The 22343-nt window shown below is 63.8% G+C and overlaps 1 protein-coding gene across 5 annotated transcripts in view; it reads left to right on the forward strand.

Annotated features, from left to right (window-relative positions):
* ADGRB1 (adhesion G protein-coupled receptor B1) overlaps window positions 1-22343 on the forward strand; it is a 90602-nt gene that overhangs the window by 22585 nt on the left and 45674 nt on the right. For all 5 annotated transcript variants that reach the window (XM_070481744.1, XM_070481746.1, XM_070481747.1 and 2 more), the window contains exons 3-17: window positions 6630-6791; window positions 7726-7836; window positions 8312-8476; window positions 8593-8757; window positions 9120-9284; window positions 9594-9758; window positions 9962-10063; window positions 11523-11629; window positions 11857-12051; window positions 12376-12444; window positions 13081-13189; window positions 16150-16293; window positions 16755-16830; window positions 16981-17083; window positions 18096-18139. In XM_070481744.1, coding sequence (XP_070337845.1) covers window positions 6630-6791; window positions 7726-7836; window positions 8312-8476; window positions 8593-8757; window positions 9120-9284; window positions 9594-9758; window positions 9962-10063; window positions 11523-11629; window positions 11857-12051; window positions 12376-12444; window positions 13081-13189; window positions 16150-16293; window positions 16755-16830; window positions 16981-17083; window positions 18096-18139 — 1882 coding nt within the window. The remainder of the gene's footprint in view (window positions 1-6629; window positions 6792-7725; window positions 7837-8311; window positions 8477-8592; window positions 8758-9119; window positions 9285-9593; window positions 9759-9961; window positions 10064-11522; window positions 11630-11856; window positions 12052-12375; window positions 12445-13080; window positions 13190-16149; window positions 16294-16754; window positions 16831-16980; window positions 17084-18095; window positions 18140-22343) is intronic.

The following is a 22343-nucleotide window of genomic DNA, read 5'->3' on the forward strand; positions in this document are numbered from 1 at the left end:
GTGTCCCTGTGTGTGTGTGTCCCTGTGTGTGTGTGTCCCTGTGTGTGTATGTGTGTTTCTGTGTGTGTGTGTGTCCCTGTGTATGTGTGTCCCTGTGTATGTGTGTCTGTGTGTGTGTGTCCCTGTGTGTGTCCCTGTGTGTGTGTCCCTGTGTGTGTGTGTCCCTGTGTGTGTGTGTGTCCCTGTGTGTGTGTGTTTCTGTGTGTGTGTGTCCCTGTGTGTGTGTGTGTCCCTGTGTGTGTGTGTGTGTGTCCCTGTGTGTGTGTGTTTCTGTGTGTGTGTGTGTCCCTGTGTGTGTATGTGTGTCCCTGTGTGTGTGTGTGTCCCTGTGTGTGTGTGTCCCTGTGTGTATGTGTGTGTGTCCCTGTGTGTGTTTGTGTCCCTGTGTGTGCGTGCACCCCCATGTGCCCCCACAGGGTGGTGTCGGGGCCTGGGCTGGAGCCCGAGTGTGTGACTGAGTGACACCTGGGCGTGTGGGTCTGGAGGGGTGTGGGAGGCTGTGATGCTGGCCGAGGGGCCATGACCCGCTCAAGGCCACACAGCCCACGCCGGGCTGAGTCCCTCCCTGCCCTCCGCCTCCAGGCCTATCCCCAGGGAGCCAGGGTGGCTCCTGCCGTGACACCCACCCCTGCAGGGCTGTGAAGCGTGCCCCACCCTAGGACCCTCATAGTTTCCCTCAGGAAGCAGCTCTGGAGCCCCTTTCTGGGGTCTGCAGGGTGTGGAGACACGGCCAGCTTGGAATTCCAGGTGGAAGGGCCCCATCTCTGTTTGGGACACCAGGGAGGACAGGGGGCATAGGAAGCGGTAGGGCCTCCCTGCTGGGGACTTGGTGTTATCATCTTGGCCACGGATGCTATTCTTTTTGCACAAGGGCCAATTTAGAAAAATCTAGAAAATGAGGTTTCAGGCTCCGTTGTAGACAACGCCCATTCCAGCTGGGCACGCAGGCCGTGAGCCTGTGAAAACGCCACACACGCGTACGCCGTCATCCGTGGAAATGTTCCCACGCGAGGCCCAGCTCGCCCCACGCCTGCCTGCCCAGCTGCCAGGGAGGCTGCGAGTTATGGCCCTGGGTGGGTGCCACTTCCCAGAAAGAAGGGGAGTGGGGATGTCCGTCGTACAGCCAAGGCCCAGGGAGGGGAAGCAACTTGTCCAGGTGGCCCAGCGCAGAAGGATGGGGGCAGAGGGACCTGGACCTTCAGGTCTGTAATAGGACTCCCTTCTTAGGACAGGGGACACCTGCCTGACTGAGGGAAAGAAGCACCCAGAAGGTGAACAACCTGCAGATGGGGCAGGTTGGCCAGCTCAGCGAGCCTGTCCCCTTCTGTGAGAGGGGGATGGGACAGCCCTGCTCCGAGGGTCTGTGTGAGGCTGAGGGAGGTGGCTCCTCTGGCCCGGGAGCTTGGAGCAGCCCTCCTTGTCCTCCTTCCTGGGAAGTGGCCCCGTGGGCGGTTGGCACCGCTCTCTCAGCCCCATCCTGAGATCTGACGGTGTCCGCTGCAGCTGGGCGGGCTGCCGGCCACTCCGGCCCTGGTAGTGGGAGCCTCGGCCCTGGTGGAGGATGGGCTAAGTCGGGATCTGCAGGGCGAGGGGGGCCGTGGACCCGGGCTGGGTTGGGGAGGGGCTTCAGGGAGCTGTCCTGCCTTCTGTGGTCCCCACTTGCACGTCCATGCAGGGGGCTCAGAGGAGGAGCCTGGTGTCCCAGGACAGGCCCTAACTTGGTGGGGGGAGCTGGATGATGCAGTGGGTCCTGGGGGAACCCCGCCTGGCGGGCGGGGGCGAGAATGGGCAGGAGCTGCCCAAAGTGCTGGACTGGGGAGCCCTCTGCTGGAGGAGAAGGGAAGTGCATGGCTCCCCTCCTCCAAAGGGGTCCCCGGTAGCTGGGGAAGCCCAGCCAGGGGAGGGCCTCCCCCAGTGCCCCCATCCCAGCTGACCTGGGATGCAGGGACCGGGAGGCCATGACTTCTAGGCTAGGGCACCAGGGTGGGAAGGGGGCCCAGAGCCCCCTCGCTTCACTGGGTGCCCTCTCTCCTGGGTGGCCAGGCTGCCTGGCGGCCATTAATTGGCTCTATTCATCCCTTAATGAGATGGAAATGAGGCTTCCAGACAGAGGGGGCATTGAGCGGGGGAAGAAAGGCAGCTTCTTTCCGGGCCTGGAGGGGCAGCCCACCCCCTAGCCTTGCCCACTCCTCTGCTGCCCCTAGAAGCCCACTCAGCCCAGAGCACCATGGCCACCCAGCAAAGGGTGGCCTGAGCGCTTCTGCGCCCAGCACTTCGGGCCCCAGGAGTGCTTCCTGGTAATCCCCCCTGACATGGATGCATTCGCTCAACAAACATTTATCAAGTGTCAGGTATGTGTGGAGACACACGTTTAAAATAAAAATGGTAACAGAAATAGCAGCTGCCATTTCCTGAGTGTTTGTTAGTGGCGGGAGTGTGACCGAGGTCGGGGATCAGTATGTGACTAAAATCAGGGCTCAGTATATGATGGAGGGTAAGGGATCCTGTGTCCAGGATCAGAAGCCAGTCTTTGATGAAGCTCAGCATGTGACGAGGATCAAGGCTCAGCGTGTGACCAGGGTCAGGGCTCAGAGTGTGACCAGGGTCAGGACTCAGAGTATGATCAGGGTCAGGGCTCAGAGTGTGACCAGGATCAGGGCTCAGAGTGTGACCAGGGTAAAGGCTCAGTGTGTGACCAGGATCAGGGCTCAGTGTATGACCAGGGTCTGCGATCAGAGTATGACCAGGATCGGGGTTCAGTGTGTGACCTGGGTCAGGGCTAGGCCTGGGGCTGATCTGTCCTCTGAGCCAGCGGCACCCCCTCAGGCCTCTCTTGGTGTGCCCCCCATCCCCCACCACATCCTCACCACCTGGGTCACCAAGGTAACCAGCCCCGAAATAGTGGGTGTTTTGGCAGCTGAGGCCTAACCTGAGTCTATCCTGAAAGACTGAGCTCTGCAGCAGTTGCCATGGGAACCGAGTGGCATCCTCCGATTAGCCTGGCTTGGACACCCTCTCTCTCCCACCCACTGCCAGTTTCCACGTCACTCAGGCTTCCTTGTGGGGGCTGGGCTGGGCTGGGGCCGTAAGGGGGGACAGGCAGGACGTGCCCACCCTGACCCCGTCGCCAGGCCTGTGTCCCTGGACTCCAGCCCTCTCTGTTCCTTTGTCTGGGCATCTCAGGCTGGGATGGTTTGTCAGGTGAGACCACAGAGGCCTGGAACGTGGGGCTGGGGTCCTATGGTTGGTCCTGGTAGGTGGCCTGAGTCTGGGGGGCACAGGAGAGCTTCTGGAATCTGATCACGGGTTCAAGTCTCTCTCCTTGTGAGCCCGGTGCATAACTTGGCCTCCCTGTCTGCATCTGTGGAACTGCCGGAATCACAAGGCTGTTGGGATTACCCAGGTGGAGTTGTGTGAAGTGGCTGACCGGGTGACCGGCAGCCTTGGCCATCATGCCTTCAGAGCCGCCCACCTGCCCTGTCCACGTGCCCTGTCCCTGGGGCTGTGCTGGGGGCTCCCCACGCCCTCCCCCAGGGCCCCTGGATTGGTGGCCTTCTCCTGCGCCTCCCACTCTCGCCTCTTTGGGGTCCCCCAGATATTTGCCGTTTACGATGAAGTAGTATTTACTTAGTATCCTCCGTATTTGTGATCTTACTCAGCACTTGAGACCCTGGCCCCAGCCGCCTCTGAGGCTCCAGCCACTGCCTCCTGGGTGCCAGCTCCGGGGAAGACCCTCCTGGGGGTGGCGTCACCCCAGACCTTGGCTGTCCAGACCACCCCTCTTTAAGCCTCGGTTTCCTCCACTGTAAATGGGGTGAAAATCTTGCTTCCTGGGGTGGCCTGGGCCTCGAGGTTCCTGTGTGCTGAGGCTCCAGGCACAGAGCAGTGCCCGCCAGGGTGGGGGGCAGGATACCCCGGCCCAGGGTGCCCCAGGAGAGCCGGCCACGGGGGGAGCAACCTTCCTCAGAGAGTGTGGGGCCCGGGTCCGACAGGTGGGCCCAATTCCCGCTCGGCCTCTTCCTGGCTGGGGGCACAGACATCCCTTCTCTGTGGCAGGCCTCGGTCCTCTCAGCTGAACAATGGGAGCAGCGAGGCCGCCCTTGTGGGAACACAGTGATGGACGAGGGCATCACACCCAGACCCAGGAAGGGGCTCAGAGCAGGCCCCTCCCACCCCCCGAGCGAGGGTCTACGCAGGCCCAGCCCTGCCCCACTCTGTGGCCTAGCCAGCTCCTCCCTGGGCCTCTGCTGTACATCTGGGGGCAGCGTGACTACATGTGAGTGAGGGACAGAGCAGGGTCCACACCCACACCGAGGGATGGCAACAAAGGTCCGAGCCAGCCCCCTCCCCATCCGGTTCCCTTGTCTGGGTGCCCGCCCACCTGGCCCATCTATCTGCTGCGTCCCACCGGCATGGCCACAGGGCCGGCCCGCTGTAGAGGACAGGAGTCTTGGCCGCTGTGTGCCCCCAACCGAGGTGCTCTGCCTCTCTGGTCTCATGGGGAGGTGGGACCTGTGGGCAGGGGGGTGGGCTCTGTGAGAGAAGGGAGAGGGAAGATTCCACAACAGGCTTGGGGGCATGGAGCCTCCCCTCCTCACGCTACGCGCCCAGCAGGGAGAACGAGGCCTGCCTGGTCACACTGGCCGCCTGGCTCCACCCGCCTCTGTTTCCTTTGCCCTGGGCGCCCCCTGCTGGTTGCTTCCTAGAACAGGCGCAGGGACAACGCGGAGGGGGGCTCTGGCACCTTTCAAGAGGCCCTGGACAGAACAGTCAGCACCTGACCGGAGTCACCCGGACACTGAGTTTGCTGCAAATCAACGTGGGTTCTCTGGGGTCAGCCGGACCCCAGTGACAACTCACACATGTCCTTTCCGAGCCTTTCCTTGCCGTTTATCTTCATGCCGTCAGTCCTGGGAAGTAGCTCCTCATTATCCTCAGATGACGGGCGTGAGGCCAGGGCGGGATGGACTTGACCATCCCACGGCCGGTGGGTGGTGGAGCCACCACGGGAACCTGGGCTTCCGGCTCCACTGCCCCCTCGGGCCCTGTTCTTGGGCCCACCCTCTGGGACCTCCTGCCGGCCTCATTGTCACCCCATGACGTGGGTCAGCTCTCCCAAGCCACTGATGAGCAAGCTCCAAGAGGCTCGGGAACCCTTCTGATGGGCCAGGTGTCACCTGCCCCCGGCCAGCAGGACTCACCTGCTCCAGCCCTGGGCCAGCAGGCAGTGTGGGGCAGGGGCCCAGCCCCAGTGCAGGTCCCAGTGCCGGACCTTGGCCATGCCATCCGCTGTCTCCTGGCCGCCTCGTGGGTGGGAGCAGTGTTGGGGTGCTGCGGGCGGGGTGCTGGCCCCTAGCAGGTGCCTGGTAAGGCTGCTCTCCCTTAGTGAGCCCACCCGACCCTGCGTCACTGGGAGGTTCTTGAGGACCAACGGGCCGGCAGCCAGGGTCCCGTGCAGTGGGAGCCACCGGGGCAGCCCTGAGCATGGCCTTTGGACAGGAGGCGGACGAAGCAGCCCGGCCTCAGCCCGTTGGTGCAGTCTCCACGCTCTGGCCCAAGACGAGCGGCCTCCCTGTGCCTCGCCCCTCAGGGGCTCCCCAGGATTTCAAGGCTGTCCTGCTCAGTGTCTTTAGTGGCACTGGGGCCACCACAGGGCGCAGACTCTCGGGGGCATGAGGTCTGGATTACTAGGGGGACAGGGTCAGGATGGAGGAAGACCCATGAGAGGGGCTGAAAGGGGCCAGGTGGGGTCAGGGCAGGGGCGGCTGGAGGGGCCCAGAGGACCGGGCGGAGGCCTTTGTCCCCAGGCTCCCTCCGCAGCCCGTGGCCAGCTCTGCCGGGTCCAGGGGAGGCTCAGCCCGGCTGGGCCCTGGGTGTGAGGTCCTGTGTGGTCACCAGATGTGGAAACTTGGTCACCTCTGGTGTCCCTGTGTGGGGTCAGGGAGACAGCACATGAGTCATAGCTGAGGGGCGGGGATGATGTGGAAAGCGAGGCTCAGAGGAAACTGGACTGAGCGCCGTGGGAGGGGCTCCACAGGGCCTGAGGACCTGAGCCCAGGAATGGGAGCCCTAGCAAAGGGCCCCCTCTGCCCTCGCCCCCATCACCAGGACCTTGTAGGGCAGCCGCGGGGGTGGGCAGGGGTGTCTTCATTCATTCATGCATGCATGCATTCATTCTTCAGACGGGCCTGGGGCTCCAGCTCTGTGTCTGGCCCCCTACTGGGGACCTGGATTCAAAGGCAGTAGAGACCCTGGCACAGGTGCCTGTAGACAGAGAGCTGGAGGGTTCTGTCACCTGGGCACCCAGAGGGTGCTGGGGAGCCAGGTGGGCAGCGACCCCAAGCGCCCCTGGTCAGACCCTTGCCTGCACCTCTGCCTCTCCCGGCCCCTGCCCCCCTCTGCTTCACACCCCCATGACTTGGCGCCCAGGCCCACAGGGCCTCCTGGCTGGCCCTCCACCGTGCTGTGCCGGTTCCCACCCCGGGGGCTTTCGCACGTGTGGGTCTCTCCGCGTGGGCCGCTGTGCCCCAGGTCCCTGCCTGGGACACTCCAGAGGCCACTCTCTGAAAGACACCCCAGCCCTTTGCCTCTGCCCCAGGCCCTGACCCTTGCCCTCTGGTTCCCACCAGGCGGCTGGAAGCTGTGGTCCCTATGGGGCGAGTGCACGCGGGACTGCGGGGGAGGCCTGCAGACGCGGACGCGCACCTGTCTGCCCGCGCCGGGCATCGAGGGCGGCGGCTGTGAGGGGGTGCTGGAGGAGGGCCGCCTATGCAACCGCAAGGCCTGCGGCCGTGAGTGCGCGGACGGGCGGGCCGGGTGGGCCGGGGGCGAGGCCGGTAGAGGCTGGAATCCGAGTCAGGCTGGGCTGGGCGCGGGGAGGACCCGGAGCGGGTGGGGCCCGGTGGGGAGGAGGCCGAGGGGAGGGCGGGCCCTAGGGCGACGGCCAGGCGGGGGCGGCACCTGGCTCGGGGGCGGGGCCAGGGGGGTGGAGCCTAGCTAAGGGCGGGCCCAGGTCTGGTGCTGCGGGCCCAAGACGAGTGGCGAGATCCAGAGTTAGGTGGGACTGGATGGAGCCTTCTTCTCATCTATGGATTGGAAATTTTGGCATGCAGGCGCAAGGCTGGCTGTGGGGCTTGCCCCCTTCCCCCGATCGGGGGAGCCCTGGCCAGAGCCGCCTGCCCCAGCCTGATCCTGCCTCCAGGATGTATTTCTCTAATAAGGCTCTCTAATGATCTCATGCATATTTTAAGGGCTTCTATAAAGTTAAATCAAGTTATAATGAGACTGTCATTCTTCGGGTTGTTCTTCCTCTGATGAAATTTCCTGGGGCGAGAAGCTCATCTCAAGAGCCTGGGGAGGGCCCTGGGGTGTGGCGGGGGGCAAGGGGCCTTGGTGGGATGCTGAGCAGAGGAGGACAGCAGCCACTCAGACGTGCCGTCCTGCGGGTGCTGCCTACAGGCCCTGAAGGAAAAGAGAGAGAGAGCGCAGGGGAGATGGGACCCAGAGGGAGGGGTCTCATGGTGGCCAGACAGGGGTTGGTGCCAGGCTGGGTGCCCTTGTGCCAGGTTTCCCAACAGTCCAGTGGGGCCAAGTGGCCGTGGTGCTGGGAAGCCCAGCCCCCACGGTGGCTGGGGACTGAGGGACCCAGGGCAGAGAGCGCCGCTCTGGAGCTCCAGGGCCAGCGCTGCAGGCCAGGCCTGGACGCTGACCTGAGCCGTCCTGCAGCCGCCGGGCGCACCAGTTCCCGGAGCCAGTCGTTGCGGTCCACGGACGCCCGGCGGCGCGAGGAGCTGGGGCACGAGCTGCAGCAATTTGGGTTCCCATCCCCGCAGACAGGTGAGCTCAGGGGCTGGGCGGGGCTGACACGATCAGACTGAAACACTGTCAGGTGGGGAAGCTTCCAGGGGACGCAGCCTTTGGGCAAATATTATACGTTGTTAATTGCTGCTACTTCTAAGAAATAACTCTAATAACTTACCATAATTAGACTAACCTCTCAGGTGCCACGCACTTGCCTCCAGGCAGACTAGCCTTAGGGGAACTGCTGTGAGGTGAAGTGCCTGTCCCAGGCCAGACCACAGGGTCCCAGACCCGGCACGAGGCCGCCCACAGGGGGTCCCGGGCCGTGTCTGCAGAATGGCAAGTCCTTGAGGTCAGCCCCGGTTCAAGCCCCTTGGGTTTGAGGCCTTGCTGTGGCTGCCTGCGGCCCAGCTCGGCGGCCGTCCTCCTGGGGTGTCCTCTGAGGGTCTGACCGCAGCCCCGGGCCCAGAGGCAGCGGCAGGCCTGTGATGCTGGAGGCCTGGGCCCGCAGGTGACCCCGCGGCCGAGGAGTGGTCCCCATGGAGCGTGTGCTCCAGCACCTGCGGCGAGGGCTGGCAGACCCGCACGCGCTTCTGCGTGTCCTCCTCCTACAGCACGCAGTGCAGCGGGCCCCTGCGCGAGCAGCGGCTGTGCAACAACTCCGCGGTGTGTCCAGGTGGGTCTGCGCCGCGGGCCAGGGCGGCCGGGCGGGGGCGGGGCATCGGGGGTGGGGCGGTCGGGGACGGGGGGCGGGGCGGCCGAGCGCAGCCCCGCCCTCTGGTCTCTCCGCAGTGCACGGCGCCTGGGATGAGTGGTCGCCCTGGAGCCTGTGCTCCAGCACCTGTGGCCGCGGCTTCCGGGACCGTACGCGCACCTGCAGGCCGCCCCAGTTCGGAGGCAACCCCTGTGAGGGCCCCGAGAAGCAAACTAAGTTCTGCAACATCGCCTTGTGCCCTGGTAGGTGAGAGGGAGGGCGCTGGGAAGGGGGTGGGACGGGTCGAGGAGGAAAGGGGGAAGGGCCCAGGGGGTCGCTGGATAGCCCCAGGAGCCCAGGTGTGCCCAGCCAGGCTTACCTGCCAGGGTGCTCAGAGGTTGGAACCCCAGGCTTTGATCAGGCTGTGGGTTGGAGACCCTGGGGCATCTCACTCGTGTGCCATGGGCGTTGGGGTGATGAGTCCCCTGGCGGTGCTCACACTTGTGACCCAGACTCATTGTTGGGGTGGTGGCCCCAGCGGGGTGCACACCTGTGTCCCAGGCTGGGCACGGGGCCCTGGGTGTTCACGCCGGTTCCTGTCCCCTTCCTCCCCTGGGCCGGGCAGTGGATGGAAACTGGAACGAGTGGTCGAGCTGGAGCACGTGCTCCGCCAGCTGCTCCCAGGGCCGGCAGCAGCGCACGCGGGAGTGCAACGGGCCTTCGTACGGGGGCGCCGAGTGCCAGGGCCACTGGGTGGAGACCCGAGACTGCTTCCTGCAGCAGTGCCCAGGTCAGGGCGCCGGGTGCCTGTGGGCGGGGCGAGGCCCGTGGGGGCTGTGTGGGGGCTCAGCCAATGGCCGTGGGGGCGTGGGGGGCGTGGGCTGTGCGTGGTCATGAGGGGGCTGTGCAGGCCAGGCGGTTGTCTTTTTCTGCATCAAGTTGAACTCTGGTTTCTCCCCTCCTGGTCTCAACGTCTCCTCTCTTCACGGCTTCCTGGCCCTGCGTCCCTGCGTCCCCGTGTCTCTGCATCCCCACGGCTGCTGGACCTGCACCTCCTTGTCCCCGCCCCTGCGCCTCCGTGCTTGGCCGTGTCGCGCAGTGGATGGGAAGTGGCAAGCCTGGGCGTCGTGGGCCGGCTGCAGTGTCACCTGTGGGGGCGGCACGCAGCGCCGGGATCGGGTCTGCTTGGGGCCCTTCTTCGGGGGAGTGGCCTGCCAGGGCCCGCAGGATGAGTACCGGCAGTGCAGCCCCCAGCGGTGTCCCGGTGAGCGTCCCCCACTGCACAGCTGGGCTCTGGGGAAGGGTACCCTGAGCCACTGGGTGGGCTTGGGGCTTGGCTTTGCTGGGGAATGCCTCCCCCTCCAGGAGGTGTCCTGGAGGGGTCATGGCCTTCCCACACCTGCTGCCCCCACACCTCTGTCCCCCTCCTGGATCCAGCCCCACTCACCATCTCTGGCCTCTTGGCAGAGCCCCATGAGATCTGTGATGAGGACAACTTTGGCGCTGTGATCTGGAAGGAGACCCCCGCAGGAGAGGTGGCCGCAGTCCGGTGTCCTCGCAATGCCACGGGTGAGGGCCGCCAGGGGGGTGGTGTGGGGGGCTCCTGTCGTGTCTTCACAGAGGTGTGCGTGAGGCACCGAGGTGCCCCTACCGGCCTGCCCGGGAGTGGACGCGGCCCAGAGGCTTGCCCAGACCGCCCCACGTGTGCACCGAAGCAGGCACAGTGCAGGTCAGGAGCCCAGGGCCGCCGAGTGGGGACGTTGCTGGCAACCACGTGTCCTGAGCGCTCACCAAGAGCCGGCACCCGCACGAAGCCCGTTACATGCAATGTCCCACGAAGTTGTCCATTTATAGGTGGGAAACTGAAGCGCAGAGAAGTTAACACACTCGCCCCGGGCTTGCAGGGCTAGTAAGTGGGAAGTCGGCTTTGAAGGCCTGTGGTCTTAATCCCTGAGCAGCTCTGTGGAGTGATCGGAGAGGCAGGCTGGGCTCCCAGGGGAAGGGGCCCGGCCCCCCCAGGGGTTGGTCTTCTTTGCCTCTCTTATGTAAAGGAATGCTGGCAGTTCATGTACCCTGGTTGCTGTGTGACATTCAGGAAGTGACTTAATCTCTCTGAACCTCCATTTTCTCTCTGTAAAACAATGGTATTGCAGGCTACCCCCTGCAGGGCTGTGGTAAGGAGGTGGTGGGGTGGCCCAGGGGAGGTGGGGACAGTGCTGGGGGCCGTGGATTCCTGCCCCCCTGATTTGTTTCCAGAACAATACGTGTTCTTGGTAGCATATTGCAAATCAGAGGAGCAAAATGAGGCAACACAGGCCAGAGGATGGTGCGGCTCCCCGGGCCTCCTGTCTGCACACGTGACTGTATCACTCCTCATTTTGATCCTGTGCCACGCCATGGAGTGGGTGTCACTGCCCACCCCGTGGCCCTGTTGGGTGACACATTGTGGTAGTTGTCAGTGGCCCTCATCTCTGTGTGTGCATGTGGCTGTGCTTGGTCCCCTGACCATTTCCTAGGAGTAAGTTTTGGGACTGAGGGTATGCCCCTGTTGAAGGCTGTTGGTACGGGACACTGAGTGTCCCAGTGTCCACAGCTCACCCAGGCCGCTGGAGGGCACCCTCTCCAGATGGCCCGAGGCCTCTGCTGCCCCAGAGGTGGAGCCCAGCAGGGTGTTGGCTCTCCCCCCGCACCCCGCCCCGGGCTCTGGATTGGGAGGGACTCCAGGAGAGGCTCCCACCCGGCTGAGGGCTCCTCCTCCACGCAGTGGGGTCTCTGGAGGTGTGGCTCCTGCCGGTCCCCACCCCAGCACAGCTCCTGACTGCAGCAGCTGCTCTGGAATGTGCTGAAGGAAGGACGAAGAGAGGCCGGGCCCCTGTGTGGCCCTGCTCTCAGCAAGAGGCCCAGGGCGAGTCCCTGCTTCTGGGGTCCCATCTGGAGGGGCTCGTGCTGGGGGCTGGGGGCGGGACTCCTGTGCTGGAGGTATCCCCTGCCTGAGAAGGGGAGGCAGAGCTGCCCGTTGTCCCCCCAGGCCTTATCCTGCGACGTTGTGAGCTGGACGAGGAGGGCATTGCCTACTGGGAGCCCCCCACCTACATCCGCTGTGTCTCCATCGACTACCGAAACATCCAGATGATGGTGAGGGCCGGCCTGGGGTCTCCCACCCTGCTCCCCACCACTCCAGGGTGCTTTTCTGCCCTGTGTCCCTCAGACATAGCCCGATGTCCCCAGTGGCATGCCCTGTGGGCACCAGTCAACTGTGACCCCTGGCTGGGGGCTGCAGAGGGTCCCCTACGTGTGCGGAGTTCGTGGTACCGCCTTGCTGCGTCCTGCAGAGTCATGGCGCCCAACCCCCATCTCCCCAGACACGGGAGCACCTGGCGAGGGCGCAGCGCGGGCTTCCCGGGGAGGGCGTCTCTGAGGTCATCCAGACGCTGGTGGAGATCTCCCAGGATGGGACCAGCTACAGCGGCGACCTACTCTCCACCATCGATGTCCTCAGGAACATGACCGAGATCTTCCGGAGGGCATACTACAGCCCCACCCCCGGGGATGTGCAGGTGGGCTCCCAGGGGCAAAGCCCAGGCCAGGGGTGTGTGGGAGGGTGGGCAAGGAGTAGTCCTGGATGCCAGCCTTACTGAGCCCTACCGGGACAGAGGTGGGGCCCTGACCCTGGTCTAACACTGAGCCCTGATCCTAGTCATACATTGACCTCTGACCCTGGTCACACACTGAGCCTTGACCCTCGTCACACACTGAGCCCTGATCCTGGTCACACTCTGAGCCCTGACCCTGGTCACACTCTGAGCCCTGACCCTGGTCTCCGGTTGAGCCTGGGTTCTGGTGCCTCATTCTCTGCTCACTAGCCCTCCATTTCTTTCCAGAACTTTGTCCAGATCATCAGCAACCTGTTGGCGGAGGAGAACCGGGACAAGTGGGAGGAGGCCCAGCTGGTGCGAACACGGGTCTGGGGCCCTTGTAGTCAGAGCAGCAGGATGGGCACCGGCATCTCTGGCACCCCCTCAGGCCCAGGCTAGCCTGGGCTGGGGCCCTGGGTTCCAATCCCAACAGGGCCTGTGCAGGGGCGTGACTTTGAGGAAGTTGCTTAGCCTTCTGAGCCTGGTTTCCCCATTCACAGAGGACGCCCTCTCACCTCGTGGGGCTCAGTGAGGGGTGAGGGAAACCACGGTGACTGTGCGTGGCGGGTCAGGGCGACCGGGACGTGCTGGTTCTTTCTCATCTGGGAAGAGGGGTCAGCCTCCCTTCTCCCCAAGTGGACCTGGAACCTGCCACCACTCTCCGGGGCAGTCCCCGGTGTGGGGCTGTGGGTCCCCAGAGACGCCTGCCCACGGGGCCGGCTCAGCAGCCCCCCTGGGCTCAGTATCCTCATCCACAAAATGGCAGAGAATCCTCCGCTGTCCTGGAGCCTGGCTGTGCCAGGGAAGGAGCAACAGGCTTGAGAAGGGGGCAGACGAGGGAAGGAGGCGGGAGGAGGCAGAGGACCGAGAAGATGGGTCCCCAACTTGGGGTGCAGGGGCTGCTCCCCACCATCTCCAAGGCTCCCTGACCCATGCCTCCCCGCCCCCCAGATGGGCCCCAATGCCAAGGAGCTGTTCCGGCTGGTGGAGGACTTCGTGGACGTCATCGGCTTCCGCATGAAGGACTTACGGGATGCGTACCAGGTGACAGACAACCTGGGTAAGCCCGCTCGCTCTGCTGGGCCCATGCCCCCTGCTCGGCACCCCTGGGCCTCCGCTTCCTCTTCTGTATAAAGAGGTGGCGGCCAGGCCCCTGCGGACCCTTGGGGCCCTTCCTCAGCTCAGTCCTGTTTTCAGGTGCCCAGAGCCGAGGCTCCTGACTATCCTGGTCTGATGGGGCCCCGGGAGGGTCAGCATGGGGTGGCTTAGACCCAGACTCGGTCGTGGAGCCCCCGAATCCTGGGACACACCAGGAACCCAGACCACAGCCAGCACCCTGCTTACCCCTCACTCGGGCTGGGCCCACTGTGCTCGTCACCCCCAGTGCTCTCTGTGCTGGCCTAGCCTCCAGATAGGGTGGGACTGTGCGGCCACCTCCCCCGTGCCCAGAAGCATCTTGTTGGAGGGGCCTGGTCTCCACCCAGTGCCATGGCATTCACTGAAACTCTGAAATGGGGCCGAAACAGGACTCACCTCTTGGGGATGTAGAGAGCAGTAAATGGGCCTGGGACCTGGGAGATTGATGGCGCTGTCATTGTAAATCCTACAGCAATCATATTTGGTGGTTACTGTCAATGTTCCCTTAGATAGCTCTCATGGCCGTGTTCCTCAAATCCTCCCCATCTTGGGGCTCCTCTCCTGACTCTCTCAGTGGTCAAGGTCCCTCCTCGCAGTGGGGGATGCAGCGGGTGCTGGCCCCAGCTGTGATCTAAACAGCACCAAGGAGGGAGATTGTCACCTTCCTGTGGAGACACTCAATCTCTAGTGATATGCCCAAGATCAGCCCCCGTGCTAACAGGCACAGAGCTGCCCTGGGCCAGGACGAACATCCCCACATCTGCTAAGCTGGAGATTCCCGGAGACCTGGCACTGCCTGTCTGCCCGGGGAGCTTAGCATCCCTGAGCCCAGTCAGAGCTGGGGAGACCCTCTGAGGCCAGGTGGGGGCATGACTGGCCTTCATCCCACAGGTGGGGAGACTCAGGCCTGGGGGGGCAGGTGGTCTTGGAGGTCAGCTGGCAAAGCGGAGTCAGCGGTGGCACCAGCCACCTGGGTCGGACCTGCTGGCCCAGCAGCTCCATCTCTGAGGTGCCCTCCTTCCTGTCCTTCCTTGTGGGGCAGACTGGCCCTTTTACAGGTGAGGTGCCAGTGGCCCAGGGGGTGGAGGGCCTCCGTGCAGCCCTGTGGCGGCGGCGTGGGGCCCTCCCGGTCCAGGACCTCATGGGGCGATGGCACCGCCCACAGCCCCTGGAGGGCCGCCCTGGCACGGGCCACAGTCCCTACCAACCTTCTGCCTTGGGGACCCTGTGCTGAGTGGATGGCCATTCAGGGCCAGCTCTGTGTACCAAAGGTGGCTCCTCCCAGTCACTCATTAAACCCCACACACCCCAAAACCCTACACACCCCACACACCCCACACATCTCTGGTATTCCTCCACGTCTCTCCTGAGGCCCCTCCTCTGTGCCGCTGGGGACCCCTTTCGTTACCAGCAAAATCCCCAGGTCCGACCTCGTCCCCTAGTGTCCCTTTCCTTCCTGGCCTGCGTCCCTCTCTGGAGGGGGCGGGTGGTCCTTCCTCAGTCCTGGGACCCTGGGTCCTCCTGGCTCCTTGGGGCCCCTCCAGACCCTCCCCCTCCCTCCTGTCCCCACCTGCTCCTTGTCCCCATCACCCAGGGTCACTCTCTCCGTGCTTTCCCGGTATAGACCTTGGGGTGTCAATATTCACACACACCCCTTCCTGTGCCCTGGCCCCTCAGTCCCCTGGAGTCCTCCAAGGACCTTGTACCCCCAGGGACCCCCTGCTCTGGTCTTGTCAGCCCTGCTCTGCCTGCAGTCCCGCCGGCCTCTCCCCCGCACTCTCTCTGAGTGCCCCGTTGGACCCCCTTGGCTCTCCTCGCCATCCAGGCAGGTCCAGCGGCGGCACCACCCTTGTCCCCGCCCTTCTGCACAGGGTGGCGCCTCCTCCTGCCGCCCTGCATGGCCCGCGCCACATGTCTCTGAACCCCTGACTTCTGTGGGCCGCAGCACTGCCTGTGGGGACTGCGTTCCCAGACCCCCATCTCCCGGGACCCTGCTTCTCTCCCAGCTGTTGGCCTTGCCTCCCAGCGCTGACCCTTCATCCTGTCCTCCCAGGCCTATGTCTGCCACTTTGCCCCAGGGAATTGGGAGGGACCGTGTGCCTAGGGCGGAGGGGAGCAGAGCCGGATGGGAGGGGGCCTAGGTGGGGCTGAGGGTCTTCAGGAGGCTGGCCAGCCCCCCAGGGAGAGTTGGGAGGGAGGTTGCGGGGTCTGTCATCTCCTTTAATGTCCCTGAGCCCTGTGGTGGGGCATTTCTCTCCCCTTTTACAGAGCCGGGGTGGAGGGAGTGGGGAGCTGGGCTGCAGCATCCCAGGAGTGGGGAGGCCAGGCCACCAAGGTGGACGCTGCTCTCTGTGGATCCCTCCGTGGCCACAGACCTGAGCGCAGAACTCACCTTTGACACCTTCTGGGGCCACAGAGCCCAAGTGCAGGCCGGGCTCCTCACAAGGACAGGGGCTCCTGCTGGGGCGGGACGGTCCTTCCAGGGCTGGAAGGGGCCAGGGAGGCAGGCCAGCCCCTCTGGGTTGGGCTCCTCAGGCCCAGGCCAGCTCTCTGGGGCTCTGACCACCCCCAGCTCTCGTCTGCTGCCCCCTCCCTGTCCCCTACCCAAGACAGTCTTGGGCTCTGGGGACACGGCTGGCCCAGGGAGCCTGTGTAGGGACAGGGCCAGGGGCCTCACCCCGAGGCTGGGAGGTCGGTGCCAGGCAGCAGCCTGCCAGGTGGCTCCCGTGCCCTCTGAACCATGAGCACCCCTGCGTGGTGGCGCTGGACTCCCAGGCCCGCTCTCTGGCTCCCAAGGGCCGAGGCCCCTTGTTGGGTGACCGCTGTCTCTCTGTCTCCCCTTGTCTGTGTCTGTCCATCTCTTGCCCGCCCCCCACCCCCAAGTCCTCAGCATCCACAAGCTCCCGGCCAGCAGAGCCACAGACATCAGCTTCCCCATGAAGGGCTGGCGGGCCACAGGCGATTGGGCGAAGGTGCCGGAGGACAGGGTCACTGTGTCCAAGAGCGTCTTCTCCACCGGGCTGGCAGGTGAGCGGCCCCAGGGTGTGGGTGAGGCCCTCAGGGGAGACTCGGGCCTGGGGTCTGAGGGCACAGCCCCCCCAGGAAGTTCCTTCTGGAGTCTGGCCTGCTGCCTCAAGGGCCAGGGTGGCACCCATTTCTTTTCAGTGTTCCCGAGTTTGCCCCCTCCTCCAAGAAACTCTCCTGCCCTCCCTGTGTGGGGAGGCTCGCGGACCATCTCTGCTGAAGGGACCTTCTCATTGCAGGGAGGGGAAGGGTCTCGCCTGGAGTCACGCGGCGGGCGACTCTGAGTGCCCTGCCTGCCCCGGCTCTCCAACCGCAGCCCTCCGTCCGGGGTGGGGGTGGACGTGACCGCAGAGCCCGGGCCTCCTCTGGGACACGTGCTTCCCTGCCCGCCCCCTCCAGTCCTCCCCCAGCGGGAGTGGGAGCGGGTCAGAGGAGAGTGACGCGGTGGCCTCCCTCTCTTCCAGAGGCGGACGACTCGTCTGTGTTTGTGGTGGGCACCGTCCTCTACCGAAACCTGGGCAGCTTCCTGGCCCTGCAGAGGTGGGGCCGTGGGGCTCGGGGCGGGGGCACCGGGCCTGAGCCTGGAGGGTGCCAAGGGATGCGGGTCTCTGCGGGCCTGGGGGAGGGGCCGGGGCTCGGGTCGTAGGGGGCGGCTCCACGGACCCCTGACCGGCCTGCTGGTGTCCCCAGGAACACGACTGTCCTGAACTCCAAGGTCATCTCGGTGACCGTGAAGCCGCCACCCCGCTCCCTGCTCACACCCCTGGAGATTGAGTTTGCCCACATGTACAATGTGAGTGCCCTCCACGTGTGCACGTCTGTCTGCGTGTGCGTGAGTCCTCCTGTCTGATCCACGTGTGGAGCTTGTGTGCGCGCACTTTGCGGGTCTCACGCCAGCCTTGTGAGAGAGCTGCTTTTATCCCCAAATGGTAGGTGGGGAAACTGAGGCGTGGTGACTTGCCCAGGGTCTCACGGCAGGGCCACGTGGGAGCTGAAATGCAACCCACATCTGACACCACTGCCTGAGCCCTATCCACTCCTCCCCCCGGCCCCGCCCCTTCGGTGGCCTGGTTGCTTCCTTGGAGAGGAGAGAGCCATTCCTTTCTGAGAGACCAGTCTCCGTGCTCTGACCCTGGGGGCTCTCCACTGGGCCTCAGAGGAGCCGGGGCCAAGATGCCCTTTGGGCCAGCTGAGAGCCAGGAGCCCGAGGGCGCCAGCTGTCCGTGTTACCCAGCCAGGACAGGGTCTCCAACCCCAGGCCAGGGCTGTGGGAAGAACCAGCCCTGCTCTTACCAGCTGTGTGGTTTTGAACAAGTTGTTCAACCTCTCTGTGCATTGGCTCCCTCCGTTATCAAGTGGGAACTGTAGAGTTGGGTGAGGATGAAGTATTTCCTACCAGTGCTTAGAGCACCGCTCCTCGTGAGCGCTAATAACCCCCGCTGTTGTGCCTGCCGCAGCCCCGGTGCCCACTCAGTGTGGCTTCAGGACGGGGTGTTCACTGAGGCGCTGCCTGCGCCCTCCTGACTCTGCTCCCTCTTACCCCTCCTGCTTTCAGCTGGACTGGCCACCTGGGCCTCCAGAGGGGGGCTTTGGTCACTGCTGCACAGCCCTGCTCAGAGAGGGGATGGGAGCTGCCCAAGGCCACACAGCGGGGAGTGGGGGGCTGGGCCAGCCCCTTCCCCATCTTGGCCTCAGTTTCCTTCAGTTCCTGTGTGCCTAGCACACCTGTGGGTGGACCTGGCCGTGACCCTCGGGTGGGCTCGTAGGGCAGCAGGTGGCCCTGACTCCTCCCCCCTCTCCCCCAGGGTACCACCAACCAGACCTGTATCCTGTGGGATGAGACGGACATGTAAGTCCATCTGGGCCTTGTGGCCTCGGGGCCTCTGGGGTGGGCTTGAAGGGGGGCTGACCCAGCGGGGGAGGGGGCAGCCTTCAGGTCTGAGGCAGCCGCGCCCCCATGCGTCTGCGCCTCGCACGGTCCCTCCCTGCCCAGGTCTGGCTCTGAGGCAGCATGGAGCCCACCCAGCCCGCCTCCCCCGCTCCCAGGGGAGTCTGCAATCCGAGGAGGAGGGGGGCGTGGAGGTCTGACCTTGGGCCAGGTGACAGGCAGTTTAGGCTTGCAGGAGCTGGGGGAGCACCACGGCAGGCAGGGCCCCCTGGGTGGGACTGGAGACCCAGAGCGATCAGATGGGAAGCAGAGGCCCATGGGGTCCCTGCCTAGCTCCTTGTCCAGCACCCGCCAGTGCCAGCCCGTGCCCGCGCTGCAGCACCGCGAGAGCAGTGGGCCACCTGCGCCATGCCCGGCAGGGACTGGGCTGCGTTGGCCGGGCCGTGATGTGGGATCTCAGGGCCCTGCGTGGGCACCAGAGTGGGGTGCCCTCCCAGACACAGTGAGACAAAGGGGGAGTTGAGGGGCCTCGTTTAGTCACAGGGAAGAGCTTGCGCAAAGGCCCCAAAGTGGCAGCAGCCCCCAGACACGAATAAGGTCAGAATTTTGGGAGACGGGGCAGGAGAGAGCTTGGTGGCTGGATCCGATGGGCCAGGTGGGTCTAGTGGGGGCTGGGTCTTCCCCACAAGGGGTTTGGTGTGCGTTGGGGAGGGTGTGATCAGGGCACTGGGTGTCATTGTCACGGCCCGCCTCTCTCAGCCCTGGCACCGCCAGCCCTCAGGCCTCCCTGCGCCCTTCCCCAGGCCGGCTGGCACTGTGAGTGTGCTCAGCCTGGGCCTCGGGCCTGGGGTTACATCAGCAAGTCCCTCACGCTCGGGGCACTACAGTGATGAAAGCGTGTCCTGGGAGGTCAGGGAAGGGTCCCGGAGTGGCTGATACAGGAGGAGTCAAGTTTGCCTGACGGAGAAGGGCAGGAAGGGGTTTCAGAAGCGCAGCTTGAGCAAAAGTGTGAAGGTTGGAAGATACAGGAGGAACGTGAGGGGTGGCCAGGAAGAGCAGAGGCTGGAGAGCAGGCAGGATGGGTGCAGGGGTGCAGAGGGAAGTCTGTGAGGGGTGTGGGGGTGGTTTGTGGGGGCTGCGTGTCAGGAACTATCGAAGTTGTTGGAGGGAGGGGATCATCAGCCACCCATCCATCCCTCATCCATCGCCCATCCATCCACCCACCCTTCCATCCCCCATCCACTCCCCATCTACCCATCCATCCCCCATCCACTCCCCATCCATCCATCCACCATCTATCCACCCACCCTTCCATCCCCCATCCACTCCCCATCCATCCATCCACTCATCCATCCACTCATCCATCGCCCATCCATCCACCAACCCACCCATCCATCCCCCATCCACTCCCCATCCATCCATCCACCATCTATCCACCCATCCATCCCCCATCCATCCATCCACCATCCATCCACCCATCCATCCATCCACCCATCCATCCATCTCACATCCATCCATCCACTCATCCATTCTTCCATCCTCCATTCATCCATCCACCCATCCATCTCCAATCCATCCATCCCCCATCCATCCATTCCCTATCCATCCATCCATCCACCCACCCTCCTATCCACCCACCCACCCATCCACCAATGGTTACTGACCACCGACAAGGCACTGCTCTAGGAAGTCCTGGCCCTCGGCCTCCTCCTATCTCCAGGGAGAAGGGATACTGAAGCAGGAACATATAGACCCGTGTGAAAATGTCAGGTCATGTCACATGCCAAGAAGTGGAGCCAGATGGATCTCATGGCAGGTGGGGTGAGGTGCTTCTCAGAGCAGGTTCACGGAGGCCTCTCCGAGGAGGTGATGTTGAGCGGAGGCTGACACGGCACACGGCACTCTGCACGTGGGGGTCTGGGGACAAACATTTTGGCAGAGGGAACAGAAGTGCAAAGGCCCTGTGGTGGGAGTGTGTGGGCTATATGGCAGACCCACTGCCTTTCCTACTCTTGGTCTAGGGGCGTGAGGACAGGGTCTAGGCCAGGAGGCTGGGCTGGGGGAGAGCTGGGGCGGAGCCTATAGCCCTGGAAACAGGCCCTCTGGCTTGGATTGCTGTTGACTGATTTTCTCTGGGTTTTGCAAGCAGCACAAGCTCTTTGTATGAAATGGGGTGTCAGAAAAGGATAAAAAAAGAAAAAGCAAGAAAGAAGGCCCACACGCTGGCAGCACCCAGGCGGGCCCCTGCGGCCCTCGCCTGTGGCGCATGGCGGGAGAGCCCAGAGCTTTGCATTTTCGGAGGTGGAGCTGGTACTGTGGCTGCAGGTCCATCCTCTCTGGCCCCTGATTTTGGCACAGGCCCCTCCCCACAGCCCAGACATCCCCCAGGGGCTGTTCAGAGGCTGCCTGCGGCTCCCTGGGGCGCCTGCTTCGCCCCAACGGCCCAACTGAAGGAGCCCTCCGCATTCTACTGGGAACACCAGCCTGATTGGACAGCCCCGCCTGCATTTCCCAGTACTTCCTTGGCACTGCGTCCCTGGAGAGTTTTAAGCTCTCGGTAGTAAATTGTTTTCCTGAAAAGTGGGGCCCATCCCCTTTGCCTCCTGGGGCAGCAGGCTGTGACATCTTGCCAGCCCAGAGTGTGTAAATTCACTGTCCCTCGGACCCTTCTGTGGTCAAGGAGGACCCTGAGGCTGTGTGGCCTGAGCAGATCGCGCCCTCGGGATGCCTCAGCTTCCCGTCCCGTGGCCGAGTCTGCCTGCCTGCAGGTGGGAGCAGAGCGGGGAGAGGACTGACCGTGGCCTCCATTTGCCCTTCCTCTCTCAAGGGTGGGGGGGCACATTTGCCACCCCAGGGGTGCTCTGCCCACCTGGTCACTTCTGGATGGATGGGACTGTTAAGGTCTCTGCTCCTGAGGGCCTGGGTCCCCAAGGACAGCGGCAGGGTGCCCACAGCTCTGCGGTGTTTGAGGCATGCCCCGGACAGCATTTTGCACATGAGTTCTCGCTTCCGTCTTGGGCCCGGCCCTGGGAGCCTGGTGGCACTGTGCCTGTTGCCACTGAGGACTCTGTGGCTCCAAGAGGCCCCAAGCCCAGCTGAAACCTCAGGAGCGGGGACTGAGGCATCTCATGTAGAAGCGGGCAGCCTGGGCCCATGGAGAGGGTCAGAGGCTGATGGGAATTGTCAGGGGGCTGGCTCTGCCCTCTCCTCCACCCCCGTCCCCTCTGCTCTGTGCTGGACAGCTACTCTTCTGGGGCCTGGTGGGGCCACTCCAAACCCCATGAATGGGCTAAGAGGAGCCCAGGGTTTCCCAGGTGACCGGAAATGGGGTCCAAGTGCAGGGCCCCAGGTCTGCTTCCACCAGTGTTCCCAGGGCTCGGGTCTGTGCTGATGTGGGCCTATGTTTGTGTGTGCATGATCAGAAAGGGTCAAACATGTCAGCAGGACTGTGTGTGTGGGGGAGGGGGCGTAAGCTAAGAGCCATCAGTGACCTTCAGCTGAGAAATAGTGATCTCTCCATCCATGACTGTGATCCGTTACGGAAACCTCTTCCTGGTCACAGATGGAGCCTGGATCCCAAACTCAGACAGAGCCTTGGTCCTGATGACACCCTGAACCCTGACCCTAGTCACTACTGATCCCTAACCCTGCTCACATGCTGAGTCTTGATCCTGGTCACACTCTGAGCCCTGATCCTGGTCACATTCTGAGCCCTGACTCTGGTCACACTCTGAGCCCTGACTCTACTCACAGTCTGAGCTCTGACCCTGGTCACACACTGAGCCCTGACTCTGCTCACACTCTGAGGCATGACAGTGCTCACACTCTGAGACCTGACCCTGCTCACACTCTGATCCCTGACCCTGCTCACACTCTGAGCCCTGACCCTGCTCACACTCTGAGCCCTGACCCTGCTCACACACTGATCCCTGACCCTGCTCACACTCTGAGCCCTGACCCTGCTCACACTCTGAGACCTGACCCTGCTCACACTCTGATCCCTGACCCTGCTCACACACTGAGCCCTGACCCTGCTCACACTCTGAGTCCTGACCCTGGTCACACACTGAGCCCTGACCCTGCTCACTCTCTGAGCCCTGGTCCTGGTCACACTCTGAGTCCTGACCTTGCTTACACTCTGAGCTCTGACCCTGGTCACTCTCTG

Source organism: Equus asinus, chromosome 12 (assembly GCF_041296235.1).
Source record: "Equus asinus isolate D_3611 breed Donkey chromosome 12, EquAss-T2T_v2, whole genome shotgun sequence".
Taxonomy (NCBI): Eukaryota; Metazoa; Chordata; class Mammalia; order Perissodactyla; family Equidae; genus Equus; species Equus asinus.